The following is a 12,006-nucleotide window of genomic DNA, read 5'->3' as shown; positions in this document are numbered from 1 at the left end:
GATCTCACTTTCTCTCTTAGTTCTCTTTCCTTCCACAGCCGTTCCTGTTGGATCACACTTTCTCTCTTAGTTCTCTTTCCTTCCGCAGCCGTTCCTGTTGGATCTCACTTTCTCTCTTAGTTCTCTTTCCTTCCGCAGCTGTTCCTGTTGGATCCCACTTTCTCTCTTAGTTCTCTTTTCCCTCCGTAGTAATTTCTTTTGGATCCCACTTTCTCTCTACTCCTCTTTTCCCTCCGCAACCGTTCCTGTTGGATCCCACTTTCTTTCTCAGTCCTCTTTTCCCTCTGCAGCCGTTCCTGTTGGATCTCACTTTCTCTCTTAGTTCTCTTTCCCTCCGCAGCAGTTCCTGTTGGATCCCACTTTCTCTCTTAGTCCTCTTTTCCCTCCACAGCCGTTCCTGTTGGATCTCACTTTCTCTCTTAGTTCTCTTTCCCTCCGCAGCTGTTCCTGTTGGATCCCACTTTCTCTCTTAGTTCTCTTTTCCCTCCGCAGTCGTTTCTGTTGGATTCCACTTTCTCTCTACTCCTCTTTTCCCTCTGCAGCCGTTCCTGTTGGATCCCACTTTCTCTCTTAGTCGGCTTTTCCCTCAGCAGCCATTCCTGTTGGATTTCACTTTCTCTCTTAGTTCTCTTTTCCCTCCACAGCCGTTCATGTTGGATCTCACTTTCTCTCTTAGTTCTCTTTTCCCTCTGCAGCTGTTCCTGTTGGATCCCACTTTCTCTCTTAGTTCTCTTTTCCCTCTGCAGCTGTACCTGTTGGATCCCACTTTCTCTCTTACTCCTCTTTTCCCTCTGGAGCCGTTCCTGTTGGATCCCACTTTTTCTCTACTTCTCTTTTCCCTCCGCAGCCGTTTCTGTTGGATCCCACTTTCTCTCTACTCCTCTTTTCCTTCTGCAGCCGTTCCTGTTGGATCTCACTTTCTCTCTTAGTCGGCTTCTCCCTCTGGAGCCGTTCATGTTGGATCCCACTTTTTCTCTACTTCTCTTTTCTCTCCGGAGCCGTTCATGTTGGATCCCACTTTCTCTCTACTCCTCTTTTCCCTCCGCAGCTGTTCCTGTTGGATCTCACTTTCTCTCTTAGTCGGCTTTTCCCTCCGCAGCCGTTCCTGTTGGATCTCACTTTCTTTCTTAGTTCTCTTTTCCCTCCGCAGCCGTTCCTGTTGGATCTCAGTTTCTCTCTTAGTTCTCTTTTCCCTCCGCAGCCGTTCCTGTTGGATCCCACATTCTCTCTTAGTCCTCTTTTCCGTCCGCAGTCGTTCCTGTTGGATCCCACATTCTCTCTTAGTCCTCTTTTCCCTCAGCAGCTGTTCCTGTTGGATCACACTTTCTCTCTTAGTCCTCTTTTCACTCGCAGTCCTTGGCCTCTTTCTGCTCTAGTCTGCTTGCTTCCAGCCTCTGCTGTGCTTGAGCCTGATGCTCTGCTCTTTTAGATCCCTATGGTTTAGCTGGTGATCCTATTTTTATATCAAGGATGCGCACATACAGGAATCAATGTGTTGCTCTTTAAACTTGTCACCTAAGAATCTTAATATCTATCTTTCAGAAGCATTGCTGTAGTTTATTTCGCAGTTCCTTTAATCAATCAGACAAGTATATTTCTTTCCATCAAGACTACATTTTCTTTTTTTGTGTCCATGGCCCACACAGATGCCCAGCACAAAGAAGAATACACGAGTGTACATGTAGAGACTGGTAGTGGAAGACAATTTTAATTGATTGTGTTTTTTTTAAAAAGCTGAACCTAACCAGGGCTAAAGTCTAGGGTACACGCGGGTGGACAGAGTCCACCCACTTTTTTCAGAGGGTCGACTCAGTCCCCCCGCCCCCAGGTAAAATGAGAAAAATTGAAAGTCTTCCTTGAATTTATGATTTAAAGCCGAACCGAGTAATCAGGTTTACAGGCCGGACACTTCACCGCTGCACTATATAACCTGATGAAAGATAACAAGCAACTACAGGTGAAGTGTCCCATTTCGGTACTGCATGTTCCAGGGAAAACATTTGTATTGGTTCATGGAGTTTAAAACATGCACACCTTCGTTTCAAAAACACTGTTAGAAGAAAATGTCCTCTCTTGGTTTTGTGTGTGTGTTGATTTTATGAAAGTCAAATGCCATTCATCCTCTGCAATTTGGGTGGTTATGCAAAGCCAATTTAATGAAATGTGCATATTTCAACTTGATATGCTTATTTCTGGCGAGGTCGCATCCCATTGCGTTTGTTGATGAGTCCCCCCACTTTTATTTTTAGGACTTGACCCCTGATCCTAATGCCTTGAACCCTGCCAAAGTAGCTGAGTACTACAAAGAGCAAATACATGTTATTTGTTAATTTAGAGACTGACTTGACTTCCAAGTGTGAAGCTGTGACCCTTTAAGACCAGAGTGTTTCTCTCTTTTGCTGTTTATCCACCCGGTTGAATTGTTGACCTATTTCTACCGGTGACTAGTCGACGACTATGTAGGATATGAAATGAAGCTCTTCATTTTAGCCTTAGTTGATTCATTCTATGATTTTTGCTATGAAGTAAGTGTAAAGTCTTTGCATTACAAGATTCGCATGTACAGCCTAATGCAGCCAGACTGCAGCACCTTTATCCAATTCTCAAATCTTACAATAGTTCATCCGAATGCATTCTCGTGTGTGTGGTTTTCTGTCCATGAGAGTTTCTAAGACAGATGTACTTAAGCAAAATCTCTGACAGTCTCCCATCAATTGGTCACTGGTATATTTTTATAATTCCTACAAATAATTAACATGTACTCATTGGCTAGTTGGTTGAATATTTCCTTTACATTTTTTACTTTTATGAATGGTTTAGAGAGGGGTGTTCACCTTGTGTTAATGTGTTATTATTTATGTTAATTATAGTGGAACATATGTCCATCTGTGACTAATGTAATAACAAATGTTCTGTGCCATACATTCAAAATAACGTAATGCAGTAATGCACACAGTAAAAAAAGTCGACGCGACAAATGATAAATATTGGTGAACAACATATTCATATCCTATGACCAATATCAGGCATATAGTATTGAACATTTCATGAATAAGAAGATAGGCTCACAAATACCATAGGCACATTGCTTTTTTTTATATAGACTTATAAGCCATTTGTGAGAAAATTATTTTTGGACTACTAAAAGCAGCTCATTCAACACCAAATAAAATAGTTTTCCATTTTTACTTGCCCACATATTTTTTTCTTTCTTCCTTTCTATTGTTAAACGAGGCACTGTGTAAGGTCTGTTCAACAGGAATACCTCTTTTCCAATCTCCCTTACCTCAGTCAGTGTAGAAGTGACGATGGCAGAAGAGTGGTGTGCAAATACTGTGCCTAAGTGCAAGAGTTAATATGGTGGCTGGTAGGGAAGTCCTACTCCCTACTGGAGAGAATGTCGGTAGCAATGTTCCAGGCCAATACGCAGCATCCTCCACTAGAAAATGTGGTCTTGTATTGTCAGTGATAGATCACACTTGAGTAGCCTACAAGGCTCTGCCTACAGTGTGTGTGAGTGTTATTGAAATGACAATAGCAAAAGTGTAGGACAATGATATTACCACTACAAACTGCAATGGGGCCCGGGGGAATAGTCCCCTTTTCCTTTCTAAATTGTACCATTGCATAAGGTCACCATTGCCTGATTGTAATTGGACTAAGCCAAGCGTGTCATCCACTGTGTTGAATAACCTGCAGTATTGTTTCATTCTGCTCTGATGCCTCGATTTGTTTCTCTTGCAGGCCTTTGGTCAATCCTTCTCCATCCATCGCAAGGTTGCGGAAGATGGCGAGACCAGGGAGGAGACTCTTCTTCAGGAGAACGCCTCGAAGGAGGCATATTACCTGGGGAGGATCCTTGAGATACAGAACGAGGTGAAGCAGAGCAGGACTGTGGTTGCCAATGTTCAAGGAGAGAATGAGAGACTCACGGCTGTTGTCCGGGACCTGAAAGAGGTAAATCATTAACCCAGTGCCCCTCCAACATGCTTATGGTGACAATAATAGTACACTATGCTGCTGCATGTTCTACCTTCTGTCCAAATACTCTAGCTATCTCAATATGTGTCCATATATACATGTATACTTATCTATAGTTATACCCATGAGTAATATGTAAACTGCATCCCTGCGTATGATTTTTCATATCTTATCCTTTACAAACAAAGAGGTTAATGCACTATTGTCCATTAAGGTGAAGGACTAATGGGACTGGCCAGAGTCAGGTGGCTCATTGAGGGATTTGGTGCACATTTGTCAATGCACCTCTGACAATTCCTTATCCATACAGATCTTTGACCTACCAGACTGGACCCAATGGCAGTGGTAACAATATCCATGAGCTGTATGAAGACTGGGTCAACAATGGCATCCTTGCCATGGCCCACGATCAAGAAGAGAAAATAGTCATTATTCTTTGTTTGTTTGAAGGCCTGGTATGCTTTTGTTTTTTTCCTGTTCATGCCAGTGTATTAAGCCAACATCTAACTATTATCGCCAAAATAAACTGACAATGGGAAAAAAATGAATGAAAACAACAACACCATTGCCAGTATTGGGTTTTACCAACTGAGAGGTAATCACAGGCCGGGAAGCATGTATTAATTTGCCTGCACCATCAAAGTTGATTCAGACTGCATTTGTTGATTTGGTTAATATGGCTTTGAATTTAACGGCTAAAACCAATTAAAACTAGAGACCCTGCATAAGTGCTCTATGTGAGAGAAATACTGCTGAGCGACAATAGGTAAAGGTATTTCTGAGTCGGTTGCTATGATACAGAAACAATGAGACAATCAATTTACTTGTGTTTGTTTAGAATTTAGAGGGGTGGGTCGACAGGATACTGTTTGGGAGGAGGCTATTGCTTTCGTTGATTCAAAGCGAAGGGTCCCCAGCTTACTTATGAATTGCTACTTCCATTCGGATCACCAAGTGTTTCCACAAATAACCATAACACCAGAGGTGACACGATTGAACCTTGAGGTACTCCACAGTTCAGAGGTAGGATCCTGATGATGCCACCTGCACATATTGAGTATTGTCCAATAAAAACAATGTTAATCAATCAAGAATGTTACCTTGGTGGAGATCAGTGTCAGAGAGCTAATTGTATCAAATGCCGCAGATATGTATAGGAGGACTGACTGACTGGCTTTGCCATCCTGAAACATGTTTAGTACATCCTCCAGCCCTTGAAGAAGAACCATTGCAAGAGAAGGAAGTCTGATTGTAGAAACAAAGGAGCTGAGGTAGGCCTGTATTAAAATGGCCGTTACTGGGATTGATCCGTTCAGGAGTTGGCTATATCGGCCAGCTTTGAAACAAAGGGGGACAATATCAACACGTTGAGCTAGAATGATGAGAGGAAGCATATATTTGCAGAGTAACAGTGTGAGCTGCTCAGGTGTGCATAATTGGATGCAGTTTTCACAGAGGAGAATATATGCAGCGAATTTGTAAGGAAAATCATTCAGAAATGTAGTGGGAGCGTAGTGCATTTGTGGGGAGAGGTTTGAAGGTCCACATGCATATGCCACTAAAAGCCCTGGCAAGAGAATGGGGGTAAATCTGAAGGGGGCATAAGGTTAACCTTAACACAGTTGTTAAAGGAACTCTAGTAGTTGAATTGTCAAAAATGTGTTTTTGGAAAATTGATGACAACGTTGATTTGGGTGTTTGGTTGTGTAGATTTGGCGTATAGGATGTTGCGACAGGTTCCTTTTTCTTTAAGGAGTGTGATGATTTAGAAAGTGTGATTTAACCAGTTTTTCTTAATTCAAGGAATATGATATTGTTTTCCTGCAATAATGCAAGAGTACACCGGATTAAGATATTTTATAATGAGGGCAAGCTCTTGCACAATGAATTAGACTGTGGGATTAAAATGGAAGACCAATGTGCCAGCATCAAAGATATACAGAATCAACACACTCACCAGATGGCAAGTGTTCAACTTATTTTGGGCGAAAAAGGTGAGCATATTTATATATGATAGCCAAACACCTCCAGTGAAGTTGTTTGGGGAGTTTGTTTGGGGGGTGTATTGGATTGGACGTCATGGGGAGGTTAAGGTTGGGCAAGTGTTTGGATGCGCCATGCCTTAAAGAGAAATGTGACATCTTAGGTCTTGTTAGTGGAAGACAGCAGAGATGGAATTGTAGTACATTTATTTCGCGCAAACCTATCTAAGAAGCAACAGAGCACAGTACTTGTCTTCGAGGCTAGCATATGAGGCAGGTAGTGGGGTTACAATGTGTGGCCTGATTGTTCCAGCCATGGCGGTGGGATGTTGGCACCTTGGTATTTACTAAAGAGCAAGGGCTTGAGTTCCTTCCTGAACTGCAAGTCTGTGATTCCCATTGGGATGGTGTTCCAGTAGGCAAGGTCATAGCAAGAGAAGGCCCGTTTCCTATTGTTTTCCCTGCATTTTGGCTTCGAATCTAGAGGAGAATGACGCACCAGGGCTTCATAGTTGCACAGCTATGTAGGCAGGTGTTTGAAAGGTTGCCTTATAGGTGATGCAAGCAGTCTTAAAGAGTTTTCTGGCTGGGATGGGAACCTAGAGCAGTTCCTTTGTGGTGAGAGCTTTGAATCATGTGTTTCAAGTGTTTTGGACAGAGAGGCTTGAGCAAGGGATAGTGTTGCTGTGGATGATATTGTAAGATGTATGTGTGGTAGGTAGGGGAGTTTTTCACTGAGAGCAAAGGGGGCACTAATATTAGGATGAGGAATGTGGAGAGCTTCTAAAAGCACAGGCAAGAAATCTGAACCTATGAGGATCAAGAAAGATTGAAATGAACAGGCTGAGGAGGATGCAACTAGGCTTCAAGAGGGGTAGGCAGACAGGTCAGTTAAAAGGTGTCACAAAGAGTGAGAAGAGAAACGTGAATTGAAAGAGTTGTTTAACTTTGAGTTTCTTGCTCTTTTCCCTTTGTTGGCAAGTTCACTATAGACTGGGGTCACTTTTGAATTGTGTTTGATATTGTAAATAAATAACCTGTTTGATGACCCAGTGCTCTTATTGTGCCTGAGCTCATTACTCCTTGTTGAGAGGAGTGATTTCCACAGGTAGTTTGGTGTTTTCCCCTTCCAGGTGAGATCATTTAGTTAGTTTCTTGCTGTAGACATCATATCACATAGTTGTCATAGAGACACAAACTCCTTCACGTGTGCTGTCTTTATGAGGGAGACCTCAGCAATGTGTCATGGGCAGGTGGATGGAGGAAGGTCTTACTTAGCAGATTGTGAAACAAACCACCCGGAAGAAGAACACCACAATGAAGATGCAAATAGTGGAGTAGTGTACTGCCAGTAGCAATGTTTACCATGATGTGTCTCAAGCCCTAAAGGATTGTGCCTACTCCTCAGGACAAGGTCCAGGGTGGGATGGCGTTGGCTCTTTTTAGGCACCGTGTTTGCAACACTGCTTTCTCACATTATAACCCCACCAGTTCATCTGTCTTTGTTCATTATATATTTTGTGAGGACAAACATACATGCTTTTATGGTACTATGTAAGCTCTCAGGTTCCAATGCTATCTTTACAGATACTTTTCAGGATGCTAATTCCGAGATCCAACTGTATCGCAATAAACTGACTATTTCAGATGACTTGAATATGGTCTTTTCCCTTTTGTAATGGCTTGGCAGGCAAAGAACGATGGTTTGGAAGGTTGCCCTGAGCAATGCCAGAGGCTAAGATTAATTCAAACCTTCCAGCCATCACCTCTTTTCTACTGATGTAGTCACCCTGATTGGGACAGATATGCCCAGGCACGGGTCCCGTGCCTGCTGGGCCTAGAGAACCAAACTAATCCTCACTGATGAGGCCCAACGAGGCTGAAACATGTTTGGGGATGCCTGTGGTTCTGTGCTGAAGGAATGTGACCTAGCAGTTTTGGCTGGCGGGTGCCTTTTGGGTGGGACCAAGCCTGATTTGCATATGGTCTTTCCCCTTTTGTAATGGCTTGGCAGGCGAAGAATGAAGGTCTGGAGGGTTGCCCAGAGCAATGCCAGAGGTTAGGATTAATTCTAAACCTTCTAGCCATCACCTCTTCTGTTTTGTTGACTTTAAAATGTATGACAGACTTTACATCTGACATTTACAATGTAATTCTATTTGTCCCCGGTTCTATGTTATAATATAACAGGAATAATGACCCAGACTGAAAATGAAGCACTCAAAAAGAAGAGGTAATAATTACTAATTTAACATGGAAAGGTGATTCCACCGAGACGTGTATCTTGTTTACACATGTGTTTTTCTTTAATTGATTTGGTAATACAAGGGTAACCCCCTCCTTAGTCTCTGAGAGCCACTCAGTAAGCCCTTTGTTGACACTTATCCATTTCTCTCCTAGAAGGCACACTTTCAAAATGAGGGACTTTCTACAACCATCCTCACCTGCTCTAAATCATGCTTCCCCTGTCCAGAAGTGATTTTCGTTTTGTAATTAATGAAATATTCAAGTCAGCATATTTAGCTTTCTTCATATTTAACTTATTAATTTTCAGTGGAAGTTATATATAGTTTTTTCGTTTTTTATGCTTTGCTCCCCTGCGCCCCATGAAGATGCCTGTGGGACCATTCAGCTATTCCTTTTAACTTCAGAGTTCCTCTGAAATCTTTAGCTTGCCTAATGCTCATGCCTCAAGTATTCTAAGCCAGTCTCCATCAGAGGTCTCAAACTCCAGTTTTTTAGGGCCACAGACATGTTGGATTTTCAATATATCCTTCACTAATATTCATAAGATAATTTGCATCCACCTGAATCATTTTATACAAATGTATCTCATGACTATTAATGAGGTATGTCAGCAGCCATTGAGGCCTGGAATTTGATGCCCTCATTTGAATGAACTACGGTTTTGGACCCATTTTACATCTCACTGCAATCAAGCAGGATGTTTACAACACATCCACACAGACCGCCAAAAAATAGGATTAGGTCTTCTGATAGAAATATGGCATCATATTGTGGGTCCTAACTTTATGTGGCCAAGTCTTAAAACAACAGACACAATAAGTATCCATAAATTGAGGATACTCCCATCCCCTGCAAACTATGAAAGCTGAAACAGCCAAATGTTTAGGATGGTTAGATATTTCTTAGTTCACTCAAAAACGCTGGTATCAAACATCAAGTATATTCATGAATTCATTTAGACATTATTTTTAAAAGAATATATATTGTCATACTTTGAAATGTACAAATTATATACTTCAATTTGATCAAGAAGTGTATTAACAGAAAATCTGTTATTCATATTAATAAATTCGGAAGATCCATGAATGCATTTCAGGACAAACGGGTCCCTTCATCAGGGGCTTAATTCTTAGAGTCTGTTAATTGTGGATTACAGAACAAAGATTTATGGAAATGAACACTTTTTAATATCAATCGATTAGTGTGTTAAGCACATAATTCAGATTCCTCATCTTGTGTGTAATTCTAAGTTAATTTATCCTAGGTGAAAAACATTACACAGTCTTTATGGGGCTAAGGAACATGAACAAATTCTTGCAGGAATGATGGCAGTCGAATAGCATGGTCTCCTCATAAGGATGTCTCGAAAGTTCTATGGAGGTTAAGGAATTGAATATGGAGGAATGGTAAGAGGGTATTTGAGTATAATAATGCAAAACCATATATTGAGAGGATGTGACTTCCCTCCAAATTGGTATAACCAAATATGACTTGGAACATTTATGGTGTTCTGGAAATAGACAATAATCGAGGTATGCTTAGAGAAATCTATGCATGCAAAATATGAAGGTGGCAAGATGACAAAATATCATCAAGGATGATAACTGAGGCGACTGCTAAGAGCGTAGATATAGCTTACCTCCAAAATTGTGTGGGTAAGTGTGGCACAGGGTATTAATCGTATTCTGACATCAGACACTTGGGGTCATGACGTGTTAGAATTTGATAACATACAATGATAAACATTGTATTGAGAAAGAGTCTAAATTGGAGAATGATTTAAAAATGTTTTTGAGGAAGTGATTGAGTTATGCAGTGTGTGTGATGATGTAAGGTGCATTACATTACAGCAATTCGAGTGTTGTTACTGATCAGTATGAAACGAGTACAAATGAAAAAGATGTGTACATAGAATTAATTTTACACACTTACTGTCTAAAACAAAGCATGATAGTACAATATGCCAACAATGTTATTTCAACCATGTGCAACAGAAAACAATGCCAAAACTGGAGAATTGTAATTAAGTTCATATCACAGTACTGATGATAATATAATCTACAATAAAACATACAGATACTCCAATATATGTTTGCCGTAGATTCTTCACTCAAAATTAATTCATCATATTGGTGACGCTCTCAAGTCAGTTACATAATAATGATAGGTTATGAAATATATTTGTCAGAAATAAAAATTAATTTAAAAAGAAGAACCATATTTATAATTACAGAAATAAGATTAGGGTGCTAATGGTAAATGGGTCCAGCATGAAAGTGTTATTTCACTCATGTTCAGTAGAAAACAATAACAACATTGAAGGGTTAATATCACAGTATTGATAATAACATAATCTACAGTTGGACATATTGGTTCTCCAATATTTGTCTATCATAGATTATTCGCTAAAATGAATCCATCATATGTGTGATGCTCTCAAATCAGTTACATTGAGATGGTAGGTTCTGTAATACAGTTATCAGAAGTAAAGATAACTTTAGAAAGAAGGCCAATTCTCATTATTTCAGGAATCGAATTAGGGATCCAATGTTAGATGGGTAAATTAGATCCAAAGTAAGTCAATTGTTTAATATAAAGAAATACTCCAAAGTGGAATTCCTCATTCACCCCAAGAGGGTATAGAGAGTCTTAAAACAATTCACTTCACAGTCATGAAGTCATAGAAAAAAGTCGATATGTTTGAAAATAAAATGCTACATAGAAGGCATATTGAAGTTCCATAGCTGTCTGATACATAAATAACTAGATTTTATTTCCAGTGTTCTCTCATCTGTAGATTTCTGATCTTTCCTTTCTGATCGACCGTCCTAGGTCCAACTGGGCCCCTTTCTCTCCTCCTCCTTACTCTCTTCTTGCTGCACCCCTCAGGGCACTATCCTCTCGCTCTGGCTTTTCAACATATACCTTGCCTTTCTTACCCACCTGATCTACACTTTGTATCCTCATTTCCACTGTTATGCTGATGACACACAGCTCTCCTTTAAGCTTCCCTCCTCTACCTCCTCACCTTCCTCTCTCATTCCCGACTGCCTGACTGCTATTCAGGCATGGTCTGCTGCTAATGATCTCTGCATTAATGCCAGTAAGACTGAGATCCTTCTCATTGGGACTCCCGCCCCCTACTTTCCTCCTGCTCAATGGCTGCCCACCTTGGGCTCCCTTCCCTCACCCTCATGTGAGGCAAAAACCGGATGTCGTCTTTGACTCCTCTCTCTCCTTCTCACCTCATATCGCTGATCTTGCCAAGAAGTCCCACTTTGAGCTTCACCTCCTCAGAGGCATTCTCCCTTTCCTCACCTTCCCCCAGAAACTCAATGTCTCCAGAGCTCTGGTTCTCTCCAGGCTGGATTACTGCAACAGCCTCTTCCTCAAACTGTCTCTTTCTTCCCTTCACCCCTTTGACTAATCCAGACTAGGACTGCAAGATTTCTCCTTGGCCTCAAGCCCAGGGACCGCATCCCTCCAGCCCTAATATCTCTTCACTGGCTCCCGGTGGCTGCAAAGATCAAATTCAAGACCCGCTCCATCATCCACAAGGCTTTCTGGCGCCTGGGACCTCGCTACATCCAACTTTCTCTCCCTAAATACCTCCCTGATAGAGTCCTTTGGTCCTCTAACTCCAACTCTCTGCAGTCCAGACGTTTCTCTAAGCAGTGAGTGGGGTGTAGATCTCTTTCTTCCTCTGGAATGGCCTTCCAGGCCGTATCAGACTTGAACTGGATCTACTTAAGTTCCGGAAGCTCCTGAAGTCCTTCCTTTTCTCCTTTTCTCCTCC

At 41.3% G+C, this 12,006-nt stretch overlaps 1 protein-coding gene across 8 annotated transcripts in view; it reads left to right on the top strand.

The window, feature by feature from the left end:
- Positions 1-12,006, top strand: part of BICD1 (BICD cargo adaptor 1) — a 1,084,974-nt gene that overhangs the window by 413,277 nt on the left and 659,691 nt on the right. For all 8 annotated transcript variants that reach the window (XM_069628212.1, XM_069628214.1, XM_069628217.1 and 5 more), the window contains exon 2: positions 3,745-3,957. In XM_069628212.1, coding sequence (XP_069484313.1) covers positions 3,745-3,957 — 213 coding nt within the window. The remainder of the gene's footprint in view (positions 1-3,744; positions 3,958-12,006) is intronic.

Source organism: Ambystoma mexicanum, chromosome 12 (assembly GCF_040938575.1).
Source record: "Ambystoma mexicanum isolate Mex_15411 chromosome 12, UKY_AmexF1_1, whole genome shotgun sequence".
Lineage (NCBI taxonomy): Eukaryota > Metazoa > Chordata > Amphibia > Caudata > Ambystomatidae > Ambystoma > Ambystoma mexicanum.
This window is presented reverse-complemented; position numbering and strand designations above follow the sequence as displayed.